We start from the raw sequence: 18949 nt of genomic DNA on the forward strand, positions 1-18949 counted from the left end.
AGACACCCAATTTCCCCCATGAAAACTCTTGATTTTGAGCTGAAATCATGTGAAAAGATGTTAAAGATTAATGAAAACGAGTTAGAAATGATTTGCAATCGATTTGGAAGAGTACTTGTCTTTGAAAAATCGCTCAAAGGTGTTTAGGTTTTGAAAGGGTTTGAAAAATGGCTGGAAATGCGTCTAAGTTATGATTTAGCAGGTTGCAGATGTCGCAATTGCGACCATGGTTGGCAATTGTGAACCCTTAAGGAACCTGCTGACTTCACAAATTCGAAGGATATATCGCATTTGTGACATCGCTTGCGATACATGGGTCGCATTTGTGACATCGCATTTGCGATACATAGGTCATATTTGCAACTTCTGGCATTAACTGAAGACTTCGCATTTGCGAAGTGTACATCGCAAATGCGAGATAAGGCTGGCCCGGGGTTCTTCGCATTTGGGACAAAAACCTCGCATTTGCGAACCCCGCTTACATTGCAATTGTGATGCCTGATCAAGCAAATGCAAGATCAGAGACTTGCTACAAACCTGCAACACACCAGCAATTCTCCTAAGTCCAATTTCATTCCGAGGCCTATCCAAAACTCATCTGATCCCTCGGGGCTCCAAAACAAACATGCACGCAAGTCAAAAAACATCATACAAATTTACTCATGCGATCAAATCATCAAAATAACATCAATAACTATGAATTTAGCATCAAAATCAAAGAAAAATCTCATGAACTATTAAGTTCCATTTTTATCAACTGATGGTCCGATTCACGTCATATCAAGTTCGTTTCTTACCAAATCTTGCAAGCTCAACTTAAATCCCATATAAGACCTGTACCGGGCTCCGGAACCAAAATACGGGCTCGATATCATCAAATTCAAACATATTTAAATTTCTGAAAACTCTTATAATTTCAGTTAAACAATTTTCTTCAAAAATTCATTTCTCGGGCTTGGGACCTCTGAATTTAATTTCAGGCATATTCCCAAGTCCCAAATTTTAATACGGACCCTACGAGACCGTTGGATCACGGGTCCGGGTCCATTTACCAAGAATGTTGACCAAAGTCAACTTAAATTTATTTTAAAAGCAAAATTTATCATTTTCACGTATTTTCACATAATGGCTTTCCGGATACACGCCCGGACTGCGCACACAAATCGAGGTGAGACAAAAAAAGAGGTTTTAAGGCCTCAGAACATAGAATTTATTTCCAAAATAAGTGATGACCTTTTGGATCATCACATGGAACATGGATGTTCTCATTCCTATAACGTACATCATCAGAAGACATAATATCCAGGACTGGAAAGATTGGAGTTCCTGCTGCTTTCATGTGCTTGAAAGGAAATAGGTTCTCCTGAAACACTACATGCGTCCTTATCATGAAACTATGAGAGTGAAGATCATACAATTTGCACCCCTTATGGGTAGTAGCATATCCCATGAACACCGTAGGCACAGCTCTAGAGGCAAACTTGTCTACGATCTTAGGAATAGCAGCATAGCATAGGCAACCAAACACCTTCAGATGAGATAGTGAGGGAGCATGAGAGTACAGCATTTCAAATGGAGATCTGTCAGCAATGACTCTTGAGGGTAGTCTATTGATCAGATAGACAGTTGAGGTCACGCACTCTCCCCAGAACCTTAAAGGAATTGCAGCTTGAAATCTGAAGGATCTAGCCATATTTAGGATAGTTTTGTGCCTCCTTTCAGCAATCACGTTCTATTGTGGGGTGTAGACACATGTGCTTTGATAATTAATCCCAAATTCAGACATAAGAATTTTGACCTCATAGCTAAAGAACTCACCTCCATTATTTGTTCTTAGAGTCTTAACTGAACTAGAGAATACATTCTTCACTTTATTCAAAAAATCTCTTAGTACAACTATGGTGTCTGACTTAGAAATAATTAGACAGATCCAAGTACATCCGGTGAAGTCATGTACAATTATAACAAAGAACCTTTTTCCATCATATGTTGCTACCCTGTAGGGTCCCCAAACATCACAATGTATTAATTTAAATGCAGCTTTTGAAATAGTAGTGCTCAATTGAAAAGGTAATTTTGTTTGCTTGGCCAAAGGACACACAGTACAAAATGATTGATCACAAAGTTTTAGTTTATTGAGCAACTCATGCTTTCTAATCACCTCAATTGGAGTATGACCTAATCTCATATGCCATAGGGAACAAGAATCAGAAACACTAGCACCACTATTATTGTTTTCACTATCAGTTGTAACACAACTTTTATTGATTGCATTAACTACATTATCTGAAGTCTTAGTTGTAGTAGGTAATGAACTTCCTTGCAGTGAGCTTCCCTGCAGTATATAGAGTCCCAGTCCCTCCTTACCAATCCCCTTCACCTGACCACTATAGAGATCTTGAAAGATACAGAAGTTAGGGAAGAATGCCACTAAACACTGTAACTCATTGGTAAGTTTAGAAACTGAAAGAAGATTATATTTGAATCGGGTATATATAAAACATCAATGATGTCCTGATTAGTAAACACAGATGATTTCCATGTGTGTGTGACTAATGCTACTTCTCATATAGGTAAATGTACTTTGTTTCTTTCAGACTCTAGAATAAGCTGACAAGATTTTAACAACTGCAGAGTAGATGTTATGTGGTTGGAGGCTCTAGTATCTATTATTTATCTATTCTTAACATACTGAGATACCAAGGTAATTAGAGTACATGTTGCTACAGTCTTGCAAGAAGTGCTTTCATCCATGCCTTTGCTGAGCAACTGAACAATTTGTTGATATTTTTCCTGTGTGAAGAAAGGAGCAAGCTGCTGAACAGACTTCTGAAGCACTGATTGTGGTGGTTGATATGACTCCTATGTAAAGTAAGGAGTGGGGTGTTGAACAGGCTACTGAGGTATTTGAAGGTTCTGCTGATTCTGCATTCCAAAGATCATTTGTGGATTGTTGTTAGTGAACTTGCAGGCATTACCAGGAGCATGGCCTGCTGCGGGACTTGCATAGTTTGCATACACTCCAGGACTACCTCCCTTCTTCTTAGACTTGAAGTCTTAGGGGTAACCAATTAAATTGTAACGGGTCTCCTTTGTATGTCCTTTGCAATGACAGTACCACACTAGGGATCTTCTTTCGAAGCCTGAAATTTCCCTTTGTAGTTACTGGACCTCTGTTACTAAACATTGCATTACTTTCAGCAGCTTCTGCAACTTGCACTACCTGTGTAAAGTTTGCCAGACTCATCTGACTCTCAAGATCAACAAGCAAGGAGTAGGCTTTATTTATGTTAGGAACTGGAGACATCATCATAATCTTACTCCTAGCTTGTGAATAGGAATCATTTAGGCCAATGAGGAACTATAGAAGTTTATGATATTCAGAGTGAGCAGCATACTTCTTAGATTCTGGACATGGACACCCAGGGCAAGGCATGAGTGCATCAAATTCATCCCACAAATCTCTAAGCTTAGAGAAGTAATCAGCAACAGTCATCGTCCCCTGAATAAGAGTATGAATCTCTTTGTGGAGATGAAGGACTCTAGAGCCATTCACTTTATCAAACCTTTCCTTTAAATCTTCCCAGACCTTGTGAGCATTGAATGCATATACAATACTACTTAGCAATCCTGGTCGTACTGCATTCATTATCCACGACAAAACTACAGCATTCACCTTTTCCCATCGGTCATGTAGTTCAGGTTTAAATTTAGACTTAGGGTACTTTCCATCAACAAAACCTAATTGATTTTACCTAACAAACCAATTTGCATAGATCTACTCCATATAGCATAGTTGTTTGAGCAAGTCAATTGAAGAGAAATCAGAGAGCTACCTGGAGTATTTGTAGGTTGTAGGTAAAGAGGGTGATTGTGATCGACTATGGTGAATCGTATTGCACTGGTCGTCGGAGAGGCATTTGCACGTAAGTGATTGTTCTCGTCATCTGTAATTGCCATTTCCAACTTCTTTTTCAATACTATGTCACTTTGAGACAATTCAACACCGTGTGTATGAATTGAAGTAACTCAGAGAACGAACGAGCGGAAGACTGAGTTTAGATCGGCAATGCATGCTCTGATACCATGTTAACTTCCATGGTTGTGGAAGATGAAGTTCAGATGAAGAAGAGAAGGAAGCTTCGAGAAAACAGTTGAGAGAAGAGAATACCAGATTCTGTTATTAACTAAGAAAGAATGGTACTGTACAAACTACTACTTCTTCTAATGTTCTATTTATACACATTACATAACTAACTAACTACTTGCTTAACCACTAATAATATTAACTCTACTTAAGCTAACTAGAGTTAGATAGACTTAACTACTCTCAACAGTCAAGAAGACGGGCAAATTCTCGAGTATGGGGCATCCAGGCCCTATGCAACAACCTTCTGTTCCTCCCTTCGCCGTGGTCAACCGGTCTTTGCCGCTGTTTTGATGATCCTCGCAATTTTACTTGTGTCACCTTCGAACAAATCGTTGAAATTGTAAACAAAGGAAAAACTTGTAAGCATACAAAATATTAATGTTACGCGCGCATGATTTAGTCTCTAGGTTATTTTTATTTTCGGATCAGTTAATGTTTATGATGATGTGCTGTGCTTATTTTGATGATATAGCATGTGGGGATAGTGGTGCATTACATATATATGGAGTTCTGGTGGCATTGACATGCTGCCCTAGCTTGTGTAAAGAATAGTAGTGGCAAAATGGTTAAAACAAAGCAGTTAATAGGCCTTATTATCCACTAAAAACGGGTTGAATAGTGAACTTTTTTAAAAATGGGTCAAATATGGATAAGAACCATATTATCCATTTAGAAAATGGGGTATAATGGATAACTAATGGGTTTAACTTTTACATTTGTAAAGACTCAAATTGGGAGTTCCTCAAGTTTGGGAGACTAGGAATTCTACCAAAAGTGATCATATTCAAGAAGTCATGAACCCATTTTTTATCCATATTTAATATGGATCCGATCGGATAATTTATCTTTTTTTTCATTATCCATTTTTTACCCGAACAATATTTGATCCAACTTGCTCGTTTGCCACTCGTAGTCAAGAATGAGGGGGCAATTTGATTTGGAAGAGTCAACTTGTGTTGATTGCCTTGTGCACTTCTTCTGAGAACCTTGTGCTCATTTGCCAGGAATACTGAGAGCTTAAGAACCGTGGGTTTATATGGCAATAGATACTTAAGTACTCTTTTTAACTTTAATTTGTTTAATTTCTAAACTTGAGTTTTACAAATTTCGCTACTTAATTTGACAATATTTTGAATGTTTTCGTCAAGGCTGGCAAGATAACTTGGAAAGAGAAAGCCGCCGGGGAGTTACCATGGCCCCTCTTCAAGCTGGCATGATCAGATGAAATATTGTCCCAGTGTTTTTCACTTGACATCATTAAACTTAGTGTACTTGCGTTTTGTCTAGACCGTTGGTTTCATATTTGAATAGATTATAATATTTGTTATAGTTTAATATAAAAAAAATTGTTTGACTCCACTAATGAACTATAATGGAATCATATTTCTTGAATATCTTTTCTAATATCCATATCATTATAAAATTTAATCAGCACAAGTTTCAACATAGATACTACTACGAGTTTCACGTCGCTATAGCAACAAGAAGAAAAAAAAGGTCCAATATTAAAATTATTCGGACTAGTTTCATGGCCGTAAATTCTTACTACGTACATTTTAAGGACGACACTTATCTCACCATTTTCTTGCATTCCTCCAATCATTGTGATACAACTTCAGATCTCGTGAGTGGATTATAAGTTTTGGGGAAAAAACTTGATGGAGTACTCTGTTTTTCAATTACACTAAGGAGTTCAACTTTAAAAAACTAACTTGACTTTACAAATTAAAGTAAGAGTTTTAAAGCTTGTTTGGAAAGCCACCTAAGAATTTGATTTGGGTATAATTGGGTGTAATTACACAGTTTGACATGTTTGTTTCGCCAAGTAATTACTTGGTCAACATGAAATTGGGTGTAATTGGAGGAGTGTAATTACACTCTCCAATTCTCAAGAGGGAGGTGAGAATTGATGGTAATTACACTGTATAATTACAAGGTTGCTTTTTAGTTTCTTTCCTTTTTGTTTTCATTTTAATTTAATGACTCAAAATAGAGTCATTAACAAACTTGACATATAATGAGTGATACAATTAAAGCGAAATATCGTTGTTGAATGATGTTATAAACTTATCATGTTTCCTAATCTTAAGTTGTAGTGCAACTTACTATTATTATGTTGTAATTTGACATATGTTAAACTATTTTTTTTGAATTTTAAAATTATGTTATATTCATGGTTCCAATTTACTTGTTTTAGTAGTATTGGCTCACATTGCATGTTGTTCATTTTTTAATTAGAATTGATAGATTAATTTTGTCAAATATTTGGATAATGTTATGACATTATATTTGTAAATATTAATTTATTTTATCAAACATAAATTCCATGATGTTCTTACAAAACGTATGTTTTTAGTTTTTGTAAGTATCTAAACTAAATATTATTAATTTGAAAAATATATATAAATTATTTTTACAATATATATAGCGCTAGGGGACTTGGGGAATTCGGAGAGTCTCCAAGATTTTAGGTATTGTAGGCGCATTAAGGTGGAGGAGGTCGTGGGGGCTTTGCGTAAGATGAGTAGGGGTAGAGCGATCGGGCAAGATGAAATTCCAGTTGAGTTTTGGAAGTGTGTGGGTAGAGCAGGATTGGAATGGCTGACTGGGTTGTTCAATGTTATTTTTAGGACGAAGAAGATGCTGGAAGAATGGAGGTCGAGTACAGTGGTACCGTTGTGCAAGAACAAAGGTGATATCCAGTGTTGTAATAATTATAGGGGTATTAAGTTACTTAGTCATACCATGAAAGTTTGGGAGAGGGTGGTGGCGGTGAGGGTGAGGAAGACGATGTCTATATCCAACAATCAGTTTGGGTTCATGCCGGGCCGCTCCACTGCGGAAGCTATCCACCTTATTAGAAAGTTGGTGGAACGGTACAGGGATAAGAAGAAGGATCTGCACATGGTGTTTATTGACTGGAGAAAGCGTATGACAAGGTTCCTAGGGAGGTGCTCTGGAGATGTCTTGAGGCGAAGGGCATGCCGATAGCCTACATAAGAGCGATCAACAACATGTATGATGGAGCTAAGACTAAGGTTAGGACTGTGGGAGGAGACTCGGAGCATTTTTCGGTTGTTATGGAATTATACCAAGGCTCTATGCTTAGCCCTTTCTTATTTGCCTTGGTGATGGATGTTTTGACATACCATATTTAAGGGGAGGTTCCATGGTGTATGTTATTTGCTGATGAAATAGTTCTCATTGATGAGACGAGGGCCGATGTTAACGAGAGATTGGAGGTTTGGAGACAGACACTCGAGTCTAAGGGTTTCAAATTGAGCAGGTCTAAGACAGAGTACCTGGAGTGCAAGTTTAGCATTGAGTCGAGGGAAGTAGGCGGGGATGTGAGGCTTGGGTCACAGGTCATCCCCAAAAGAGATCGACGAGGACGTCACTCACCGTATAGGGGCGGGCTGGATGAAATAGAGGTTTGCATCTGGAGTCTTGTGTGACAAGAAAGTGCCACCGATACTCAAAGGTAAGTTTTATAGAGTTGTGGTTAGACCGGTCATGTTGTATAGGGCAGAGTGTTGGACGGTTAAGAATTCCCATATCTAGAGGATGAAAGTAGCAGAAATGCGGATGCTGAGGTGGATGTGTGGCACACTAGGATAGACAAGATTAGGAATGAAGATATTAGGAAGAAGATGGGCGTTACCCCTGTGGATGACAAGATGCGGGAAGCGAGGCTCAGATGGTTCGGGCACGTATACAGGAGAAGCCTTGATGCACCGGTGAGGAGGTGTGAGCGGTTGGCCGTGGTGGGTACGAGAAGAGGTAGAGGGAGACCTAAGAAGTATTGGGAGAGGTGATCAGGCAAGACATGGTACGACTGCAGATTTCCGAGGACATGGTCCTTGATAGGAAGGCCTGGAGGTCAAGCATTACGGTTGTAGGATAGAGGTAGTTGAGCTTTCCTTACTTCATACCTGGGGTGAGGCGGGGTTGGATTAGGGTTGACCTTAGATGGCTTGCAGTTTATGTTGAACCCACATTATTCTTGTTGTTTATCTTAGCCCCGGGCCTTAGACCCTAGTTATTGTTATTGCATGTCATTCATCTTTTGGTTTTTATGCTTCTGTTACTATTATGGTTTCTACTGGAGTTACTAATGAATTCTCTTTTCTTGTTTGTTATTTTCGTCTTTCTGAGCCGAGGGTCTATCGGAAACAGCCTTTCTGCCTTATCGGGGCATGGGTAAGATCTGCGTATTACCCTCCCTAGACCTCACTATGTGGGATTTTACTGGGTAGTTGTTGTTATTTTTACAATATTAGTTATAAATATGCGATTACTAATTAATGTATGTTCACTAAAAAATATGCATCTTAAATATCATCTTTATACTTATAAAAATCTATAGGCATATATTTATTATATTAACTGAGCCGAGGGTCTGTTGGAAACAAGGTCTCTATCCAAATAAGGTAGGGGTAAGGTCTGAGTACACACTACCCCTCCCCCAGACCCCACAGTATGGGATAATACTGGGTATGTTGTTGTTGTTGTTTTAAGTTTTGATAATTACTTCATTTAAAATTTAATCTTATTGTGTAATTATACTTGTGCAACCAAATAGTAAACTAGTAATTACATTGTAATTACGCTATGACAAACAAATAGGTCGTTGTAATTACACAACTGTATAATTAATAGGATGTGTAATTACTAACCTAGTAATTGCACCAAGTCCAATTAAACTGATGGCTTTCCAAATAGACCCTTAGTTCTTTTTCTAGATAACTAGTTTTATGATACGCGTGTTGCGCATGAATCTTATCTAAGTGGGTTATTTTAAAAAAACATTATAGTTGAGTTATTATAAATAAAAGTGTATGTTCCTAAAATTTAAAAATATTAATCCCACATACCTAATTTATGAGGGAAGAAATTGCCACATAAAAAAAATATTTAATATATTTTTTGAAAAAGATCATTTATCAATAATATATTTAATTTGTTCGAAAACATATTTTTTGGTGTGTGTTGGGGGAGGGGGGGTTGTGGTAATTCCTATATTCACGTTATTTTTTAAATCTTAGATTTTTTATTATGAAAATTTCCATTTCTAAGTACCCCATCAATAATTTTTCAATTTATGTGAATGCACTCATTCATATATGCGACCTATTTAATTAATTTTGGTTTTTGAAAATAATCTTTCATTTCGTTTTTAAAGAAACACCGCCTTAAAATTTTAATAAACAACCATTGAGTAGTTACGTAATTATATATGTTGTAACTGCTTTTATTGGAGAATAAAATATTAGTTCGTAAATAATTCTCACCAATTTAAAGTTCTCGTACGATACAAACTATTTGGCAGGTTTTTAATTTAAAAAAGTTCAAGCAATCTTATTTACCAAAACTTAGAGTAGTAATTTTTAGCTGGCTTTAAATTCTTTGATATTAGCTAGCATTAAAATACCTTTTCAAGAAGAAATCAAATTAGTTATATTAATCATAATTATAACTTTTTCTGACATGGAGCATATTGTCAAAGAGCAAATAGTTAATTAATTACTTACATACGCTTAGTTGTCAATGAAGCAGAAGTGAGAGAAGCTTCGCCTTCTCCCTAGAAAATAACTCTCCACTTCCCCACATACACTATCCTAGTAGGTGTTCTTTCCAAATGCAATTTCCAACACCGAAATTGGAATCGATTCGTATCCCACCCAAATCACCGGACGGTTTGAATTCCCAAAATATGAAAACAATTCATGAACCGGAGAAACCAACCAGTTATCCAACACCTTTTTCCCACATCCCCTCCATTATTCAAGGCTAAACTCCTAGAACAAAGGGATCATATCGAAATAGATACTGACTTGTCAACCTACTTCCTACCTCATATTGTTGCTCAAGACCAAGAGATGCTTATTCCCTCTTCAGAAGAAGGAAAAAATAGCCAAATCACGGTACATATTTCATCGGAGGATAGGCAAAGAATTTACGAACCATGGAAATTCTCACTAATTATTAAACTCTAAGGCAAAAGAACCCTACACCATATCCTCAAACGTAAGGTACACGAACTCTGGAAACTAAATGAAAACTTCCCACTCATAGACTTAGGGAATGACTATTTCGTTGTCAAGCTACAAAAAGAGGATAGTATGAACTCTATCCTTCGAAATGGGCCATACTTTGTATTTGGCTACTTCCTATATATCCAAAGATGGCAACCAAATTTTATAGCAACGGAGGCTACTCAAGCATACTCAGCAATATGGGTGAGATTACCTCAACTTCCCACGGAATTCTATAACGGACAACTGCTTCAAAAATAGGCAGTACCATAGGGAGACTGCTCAAAGTGGATGCATTACTAAAAGCGGACGCATACACATCATCTTCCTTACGAGGAAGATACACCAATGGAGGAACCAGTAGTGAAATTTATTTACATTGGCACTCACAAACAGACCATTCTCTACGAAGCCAATCATTTTTCATGTAAAAATTGTGGTAGATTAGGAGACCTATCAAAAAATTGCTCAGTCACATTGGATATTAAAGATGATGCTAAGGAACTCCAACCCCAAAATCCCCAAATCAGTGCATCTACTCCAACTCTATTGAATGATTGACACACAGTATCCTTTTCAAGGAGCAAAAAGAAGTAAAATCAAGGGAAAGGCAAGGCAGACACCATCACCAATCAAGATCTAGGTATTGAAGTAAAATTATTCGATGCTATCATAGGTAGTATATAATCACCAAGAAATTAAAATACATTGCTAAAATTCTCTAGGTGGTCCATCAAATTTCACTTCGACTACTAATAATGATCCATTCATCTCTGAAACTTCGGAGAATAAAAAAATTTTCACTAGTATAAACCGTTTCTCTAGCCTTAGTTCAGAAAATCATCAAATGGTTTCAGATAATACCACCCACCAAACTAACTTTTCCACAATAAACCCGATTTGCATGAACCCACCCCACACTGCAAAACTAATGCATGCACCTAAAAATTCACAAAAGGACAAAAAAGGAACCCCTAGACCTAACATAATTATTAACAACCTTAATACCAACTTAACTGATACAAGGCACCTTAATACCAGTAATAACGAGCCTAGTAACACTACCCAGCCAACCGGTGACCAAATTAGCTTAGATAATTGGCATGCACAATCACAAACAGAAAAAAACTCCATAGCCAACACCCATTTATCTAACACCTTGAGACACGTGCCCAAACAAATCCATGCAAAATCCCCTACTAAACCAAGCACGCTATTCGCTTTAGATTGCATGCAAATTGAAGCAATCATTACCTACCCTCACCCCTCGAAACTTTTAAACTCCATCTATAATCCCCTTCACAATGCCCAGAATCACTCTCAACCCAAGGAGGAGATACAGGCTAATACAAGTGTTAAGGAATCATCGTCCACACAATATGAACAACCTTCCCCCCTTTCCCCATCAACACCAAAACTCATCTCTTTTATGCTCAACTCCCACTTTCCCAGGATCATCACCCAACATCATGGCTAGAGTTGGGGCTAATGGGGAGGCCAGTTTCACTTCAACTCAACCTCAACAGCCAAGAAAGCATAATCCTAATCCAAAACCCATAGTTTTTTGCTCAACTAGTAGCTGAGGGTCTACACCTAGCAATGAACAATTATATAAACTAAATTTGGGCCAACAACATAATGCAACCTCTAGCCCCAGGCATGAACAACAATCTCCTCCAAAACATGCATCCAAGTGGAATCTTCCACTCATATTCAATCAGAACCCCTACCTACCCCAGAAAATGGGTTTGGACCTTCCATTCTTCCCACCTCAAGAGCTAACTGATTGTATGGGATCAAATAGTACTCAACCAGTAACCTCAAATGCCCATGAATGTAGGGAATATGGAGCAGCAAGTTTCATAATCACCCATTCCCCAAGAGGTAGAAAACCAGATGGGGGAGAGATGGTAGATCTGGTAGATCGAATAGGAGAATCGATGGTAGAATCATCAAACCTAGATGAAGTCAAGGTCTTTCTCTTCGAGGAGATGCGAGAGAAGAGGCTTATTCTAGCCTGCCCAAATTCACTCTTCAAATGCACAATGAACATTCGCCCACCTCAGAATCCCACAGTAAGGAAGAATGCAATGATCCTAGTTCCAAGTTTAAGGAAGAATACAGTATTCCGGACAGGAAGCCTAGTGAATGGTCACCAGCAACCTCAACACCACCCATGAATCGAGTTAAAACAATCATCATCTGGAACATTAGGGGAGGCAACAATGAAGATTTTAAAATGAATTTTTGTGAGTTGATTAATACCCATAGCAGCCTTATGCATGAATTTGGTTTCTTTGACATGATCGAAGTCCCATCTGAGGGACAATCGGGAGGGATGGTTGTGTTATGGGACACAACTATGGTCAATATGCACAACTTTATTAGAAAGAACAATGAGATTCATGCTCTAATTGAGGTACCTCCAATTCGTCACTCTTGGCTTTTTTCGTCCATATATGCTAGTACAAATGTTAAAAAAAGAAACTTAATATGGGATAACATTTGTGGCATATTTGATAACTATAAAGGCCTTTGGCTTTTGGGGGGGACTTCAATAATGTCTTGCATGCAAATGAAAATTTGGGTGGTAATCATGTCAATAGGAAACATGCTTCAAAAATTTGGAATAGGATTAATTACTGTAATTTCTTTGACTTAGGCTTCAAAGGGGCAAAATTTACTTGGTCAAATAATAGGAAACTTAATTCTAGTCATATTATGGAAAGACTGGACAAAATCTTTACTAATGAATCTTGGATCAATCTTTTCTCTAAAATTTGTATAGTCCACCTACCAAAAACACACTCTGATCATAACCCCATCAAACTAGAATTAATCCCTAAAATTAACTTCTATATCTCAAGGCCCTTTAGGTTGGAAATTTTTTGGACATGCCATCCTGAGTTTGCTTTAATAGTTAAAAATAGTTGGGACAACAAAGCTTTTACTGAGGCTACCACTACCTTTAAAATTTCCATTACTAAATGGAATATAAACACCTTTGGTAACCTTTCAAAAATGAAACATAAGTTGTTATCTAAGATTAATAGTATCTAAAATTCCAAAGCTTATGGTCATAGTGAATTCTTGACCAATCTAGAGGCTAACCTCAAATTAGAATTTAATAATTGTCTACGGATAGAAGAAGACTATTGGAAGTTGTGATGACCTAAAAGTTCATCACTTGAATTGCAAGTAAATTCTATGTTCCGAGTCCTTAGAAGCCTCCTTTTCCTCACCTCGATTTGCATGCGCGGTCCGGCCATATCCGGGACGCTTTTATGTGGAAATTTGATGAAAATGTTAATTTGGCCTTTAAAATTTTAATTTAAATTGACTTCGGTCAAATTTTGGGTAGACGGACCCAGATCCGTGATTTGACGATCCCGAGTGTCCGTAGGAAAATATGGGACTTGGGCATATGCCCGGAATTGAATTCCGAGGTCCCAAGCCCGAGAAATGAATTTTTGAAGAATATTATTTAACTAAAATTTCAAGAGTTTTTGGAAATTTGAATGTATTTGAAATTGATGGTATCGGGCTCATATCTTGGTTCCGAAGCCTTGCACAAGTCTTATATGGTGTTAAGATTGAGCCTATAAAATTTGGTAAGAAACAGACTTGAAATGACGTGAATCGGACCCTCGGTTGTGAAATTTGAAACTTAAGTGTTCTTGAGATTTTTCTTTGATTTTGATGCTAATTCGTTGTTAAAGCTGTTAATTTGGCAATTTGATCGTACGAGTAAGTCCATATGATGTTTTTGAGTTAGTATGCATATTTGGTTTGGAGCCCCAAGGGCTCAGGTGAGTTTCGGATAGGTTTTGGAAGGTTTTTATACTTAGGAAACGTTGCAGGTTTTCAATTTCTGGTATTCTAGAGTTTTGTTCTTCGCGGTCACGGAAGGACTCTCGCGAATGCAAAGGATAAGTCAGGCTGAAGGACAATTCCTTCTATGCGAACGCGAGAAACAGGACACTAACGCGAAGCCCTGGGGGTGCTACCCTTCACGAATGTGGACCTGCTATCGCAAACGCGAAGGCCTTTTGGCCGGAACAGGGGGAAAGGGATTTTTGTTCTACGCGAACGCGGCCACTGGCCCGCGAACGCGATGGCTTGAGGAGCTAAAGCTCTGCAAACACGAGCCAACGCGACAGGCCCTTCGCAAACGCGAAGAAGGCTTGTCCAGTAAATTAAAAATAGAAGCAAATCGGGATTTAGTCCATAACTTCATATTTTCAAAACTAGAGAGCATTGAGGCAATTTTCAAAGAACAAGTTCTTCCCCAAAGAATTGGTAATACGATTCTAAACCTTTTTCTTTCGATTCCCATTGCATTTCATCAATTTTCATCTAAAAATCTACAGTTTTTATGGTAGAAATTAGGAATTTTGGGTAGAGTTAGCGCTTTTTGAATAATTGGAATTTAGACCTCGTTTTGGGGTCGGATTTTAAAACTAATTGCATATTTGGTCTCGTGGGTGAATGGGTGATCGAGTTTTGGTCCGAACCTCAAGTTTTGACCAAGCGAGCCCGGGGTCGATTTTTGACTTTTTAGGGAAAGTGATAGAAAAATTAAGCATTGGGTATGAATTCTTTAGCATTTATTGATGTTGTTAAATTAATTTGGGCTAGATACAAGTAATTTGAAGGAGAATTCTAAAGGAAAAGCGATGTTTGAGGCTTGAGTTGGCCGTGAAAGTTTGAGGTAAGTGTTTGATCTAACCTTAGCTTGAGGGATTAGGAGTTGTGTCTTAATTGCTATGTGTTAATTGTGGAGTACAACGTATATGCATGGTGACGAGTATCTATACGTCGGAGTCAAGCATGATCGTGGGTCTAGTGTTGTAATTGTTGTGACTCCGTTGAGATTTATTCATGCTTAATATGTTGATTATCATTCTTGGTTCCCTTGCCGGGATGTTATTGTTTATTATATTGTCTCCCTTGCTGGGATGTTATTGTTTATGATATTGTCTCCCTTGCCGGAATGTTATTGTTTACGATATTGCCTCTCTTGCCGGGATATTATTGTTATACTCTTGTTCCCTTGCCGGGATTCTTTTATGATTGATGTTGATTTGTAAATGGGAGCGGGTTGCACGCCTGCAACAAGATATATGAAATGAAAGCGGGGAGCACGCCTGCAACAAGATATATGAAATGGGAGAGGGTTGCACACCTGCAACGAGATATATGAAATGGGAGCGGGTTGCACGCCCAATGAGGTATATGAAATGGGAGCGGGTTGCATGACTGCAACAATATATATGAAATGGGAGCGGGTTGCACGCCTGCAACGAGATTTATAAAATGGGATCGGGTTGCACGCCTGCAACATGAAAGAAATGAAAGTGAATACTGTGTTTGTTTTCCTCATTATTGTTAGCAATTAAATTTTTGTTTCTTTACATTCCTCTTTGGTATTTTGTTGTTATCTGATACTCCCCGTAGCATGATTTCCCCTCCCCATCTTTAACTATGAACATCTGCTTCTATTTTCCGATATATATGATTTAACTGTACAGGTTTATTTGGTAGTCTGGTCCTAGTCTCGTCACTACTTTGCCGAGGTTAGGCTAGGCACTTGCCAGCACATTGGGTCGGTTGTGCTGATACTACACTCGGCATTGTGTGCAGATATTGGTACTGGAGCATTTGGACCGCAGTGAAGTTGCTACCTTCAGTCCAACAGGCGACTCGAGGTAGTCCTGCAGGCGTCCGCGGGCCTTGGCGTCTCCTTCTATCATTTCTTTTCTGTTTTTACTTATTCAGAGACAGATTCGTGTATTTTTATTCAGACTTTATTTGTAGTATTCTTAGACAGTCTGTGAAATTGTGACACCAAATTCTGGGTAGAGTTGTATTTAGACTACCGCAGTTTGTATTAAGTTAAATTATCAGATTTCGTCTTCTGCTTTGTTATTGATATTATTATTTCCTCTTTTTTGATATGTTATTTTGAAATTATAAGGACTTAAAGACTTGAAAGGGTAATTAAATCAGAATAGTTGTCTTGCCTAGCTTTCACTAGTAGTTGTCATCACGACTCTCGAGGGTGGAAAAATCGGGTCATGACAAAAGCTTAGAGCCAGAATCAATTGGCTTAACGAAGGTGATTGTAACTCAAAATTTTTCCATATAAGTGCCACTAACAAAAGACGGATTAATAAAATTGTTTCTTTCAAAGACTCTGAGGGTAATTGGATAGATGACCCTTTAAGAATTATGGACCATACTATCTCATATTTCCAGGATATCTTTAAGACAAATCACATGTTCTCTAACCGGAAAGAAATAAAAAATGATACTGCCAGTCACAAATTAATTGATCTATCATCCTTAGATAGTCCTTTGAATATCCATAAAATAAGAACAGCCACTTTTTCATTCAAGCCTAATAAATCGCCTGGTCCGGATGGCTTACACCCCTTCTTTTTCCAAAAATATTGGCATTTGATCAATAAATCAGTGGTCAGTCTCTATCGTGAAGATTTTGAATCAGGATCTCTATCAGCAGGGATAAATGACACGTACTTGTGTCTCATTCCAAAAATTCCTAATGCCAACAATCTAAAAAACTTCCGCCCTATAGGTCTTTGTAACACAATTTATAAAGGAATCACAAAAATCATAGCAAATAGATTAAAGTCTTTCCTAGCAAAAATTATTAGTCCCTACAAATCTAGTTTCCTTAAGGGCAGAAGAGCTAGTGATAAAGCCATTGCTATCCAAGAGCTTATTTTAAGAATGAACAAATATAAAAGCACAAAATCAAACATGATCATAAAAATAGACCTTGAAAAGGCTTCTGACCATCTGGAATGGTATTTTATTTACATAACTCTTTGCCATTTTAAATTACCCCCTAAGATCCTAAAGCTTATAATGACATGTGTGACGACTAGTAGAATCTCAGTTCTAGTAAATTGTTTTGGGTCATCACTTGTTTTTAAAATGAATTCTACATTTTGAGGCCTTAAAAACTTCTTTTAGCATCACCTCAATTTGTGTGCGCAGTCTGATCGCGTAGCCAAAAGGCTTATATGTGAAAATCTATGAAAAATACTAAATTTTGACTATAAAATGAATTAATTTGACTTCGGTCAACGTTTAGGGTAAAAGGACCCGGACCCATGATTTGACGATCTCGAAGGGTCCGTAGGAAAATGTGGGACTTGGGCGTATGCCCGGAATCGAATTCCGAGGTCCCAAGCCCGAGAAATGAATTTTTGAAAGAAATTGCTTTCTGAAAAATATAAAGGTTTTTGAAAGTGAAATATTATGTGAAACCTGTGGTATCGGGCCCATATTATGGTTCCGGAGCCCGGTACAGGTTCAATATAATTTATATGTGTTTTCGGTAAAGTTTGGTAAGAAACGAAATCCATTTGACGTGATTTGGACATTAAATGCAAAATTTGATATTTAAAGAAGTTTTGAGAAATTTCATTGATCTTGAGGTTTAATTCGATGTTCATGATGTTATTTTGGTGATTTGATTACACGAATAAGTCCGTAGGATATTTTTGAGATTGGGTGTATATTTGGTTTGGAGTCCCGAGGGCTCGGGTGAGTTTTGGATAGGACACGGGGTGCATTTTGAACTTAGAAAATTGCAGGATTTTTGCTGGTATGATCAGGCTTGCAGGATCGCAAATGCGGTATCGCAAATGCGAGGGCTTGGTCGCAAATGCAAACCAGCCCAGGCCTTCCCTTCCTCGTAAATGCGAGATGTTCCTCGCAATTGCGATCTCGCAAATGCGAGGGTGCCTTCACAAATGCGATGTATGCTAGAAATGCTTGAAGTCGCAAATGCGACATTTCTGATCGTAAATGCAAAAGCCCAAACTTCATGTTCGCAAATGCGAGCCCTGTTTCGCAATACCCAAGCCAGCAAAGGTCGGGGTTCTCAATTGCGAACCCCTATTCGCAATTTCCACATCTGAGACCTACAACTTTTATACTTAGACGAATTTTAACCCATTTATCTTATCCTCTCAAAACATAAACACACTAGGGCAATTTTTCAAAGGCTTTTTCTTCTCCAAATCAATTGTAAGTCATTTTTAACAGTTTTCTTCAATCATTAACATCTTTTAACATGATTTCAACTTAAAATCAATGATTTTCATGGGGGAAATTGGGTGTTTTGGGTAGAACCTAGGTTTTTCAAAAATTGGGGATTTGGACCTCGATTTGAGGTCTAATTTCAAAACAAATTATATATTTGGGTTCGTGGAGGAATGGGTAATTGGGTTTTCGTTCGAACCTCGGGTTTTGACCATATGGGCCCGGGGGCAATTTTTGACTTTTTGGGTAAAACTTTGGAAAACTCATTTTCATGCATTGGGGTTGATTTATTTAGTGTTTATTGATGCAATTAAGTAACTTGTGGCTAGATTCGAGAGAATTGATGGTGGAATCAAGGGGTAAAGTTATAATTGAAACGTGAATTATGTCCATGGCATCGAGGTAAGTGTTTGGTCTAACCTTAGATTGATGGATTAAAAGTTGTGTCTCGTTTGATACATGTTAATTGTGGAGTACGACGTATAGACAATGATGTCGAGTATCTATAAGTTGGTGTCAAGCATGCCCCTGAGTCTTGTAGTGTAATTGTTATGACTCCGTTGTGGTTTATTGTGCCTCACATGTTATTATCATCATTGTTCCCTTACCGGGATGTTTGTCTTGATATTATTGTTCCCTTGTCGGGATATTGTTGAAATATCATTATTCCCTTGCCAGGACGTTGTTG

The 18949-nt window shown here is 37.9% G+C and overlaps 1 protein-coding gene across 1 annotated transcript; it reads right to left on the reverse strand.

Moving 5' to 3' along the window:
* Positions 1–3361: 3361 nt before the first annotated feature.
* On the reverse strand, positions 3362–3960 carry LOC107797058 (uncharacterized). Its single transcript, XM_016619912.2, has 2 exons — positions 3837–3960; positions 3362–3741 (listed from the first exon to the last, which is right to left on the reverse strand). The coding sequence occupies exons 1-2, from the start codon at positions 3958–3960 to the stop codon at positions 3362–3364; spliced, it is 504 nt and encodes a 167-aa protein (XP_016475398.2).
* Between the last annotated feature and the right edge of the window lie 14989 nt (positions 3961–18949).

Source organism: Nicotiana tabacum, chromosome 3 (assembly GCF_000715075.1).
Source record: "Nicotiana tabacum cultivar K326 chromosome 3, ASM71507v2, whole genome shotgun sequence".
Lineage (NCBI taxonomy): Eukaryota > Viridiplantae > Streptophyta > Magnoliopsida > Solanales > Solanaceae > Nicotiana > Nicotiana tabacum.

Bases quoted from the DNA above. Each gene is read 5' to 3' on its own strand.
- LOC107797058 (XM_016619912.2), bottom strand. From the start codon at position 3,960: ATGGCAATTACAGATGACGAGAACAATCACTTACGTGCAAATGCCTCT. The intron at 3,742-3,836 runs GTAGCTCTCTGA...AAAATCAATTAG, and splicing joins ACAACCTACAAATACTCCAG to GTTTTGTTGATGGAAAGTAC.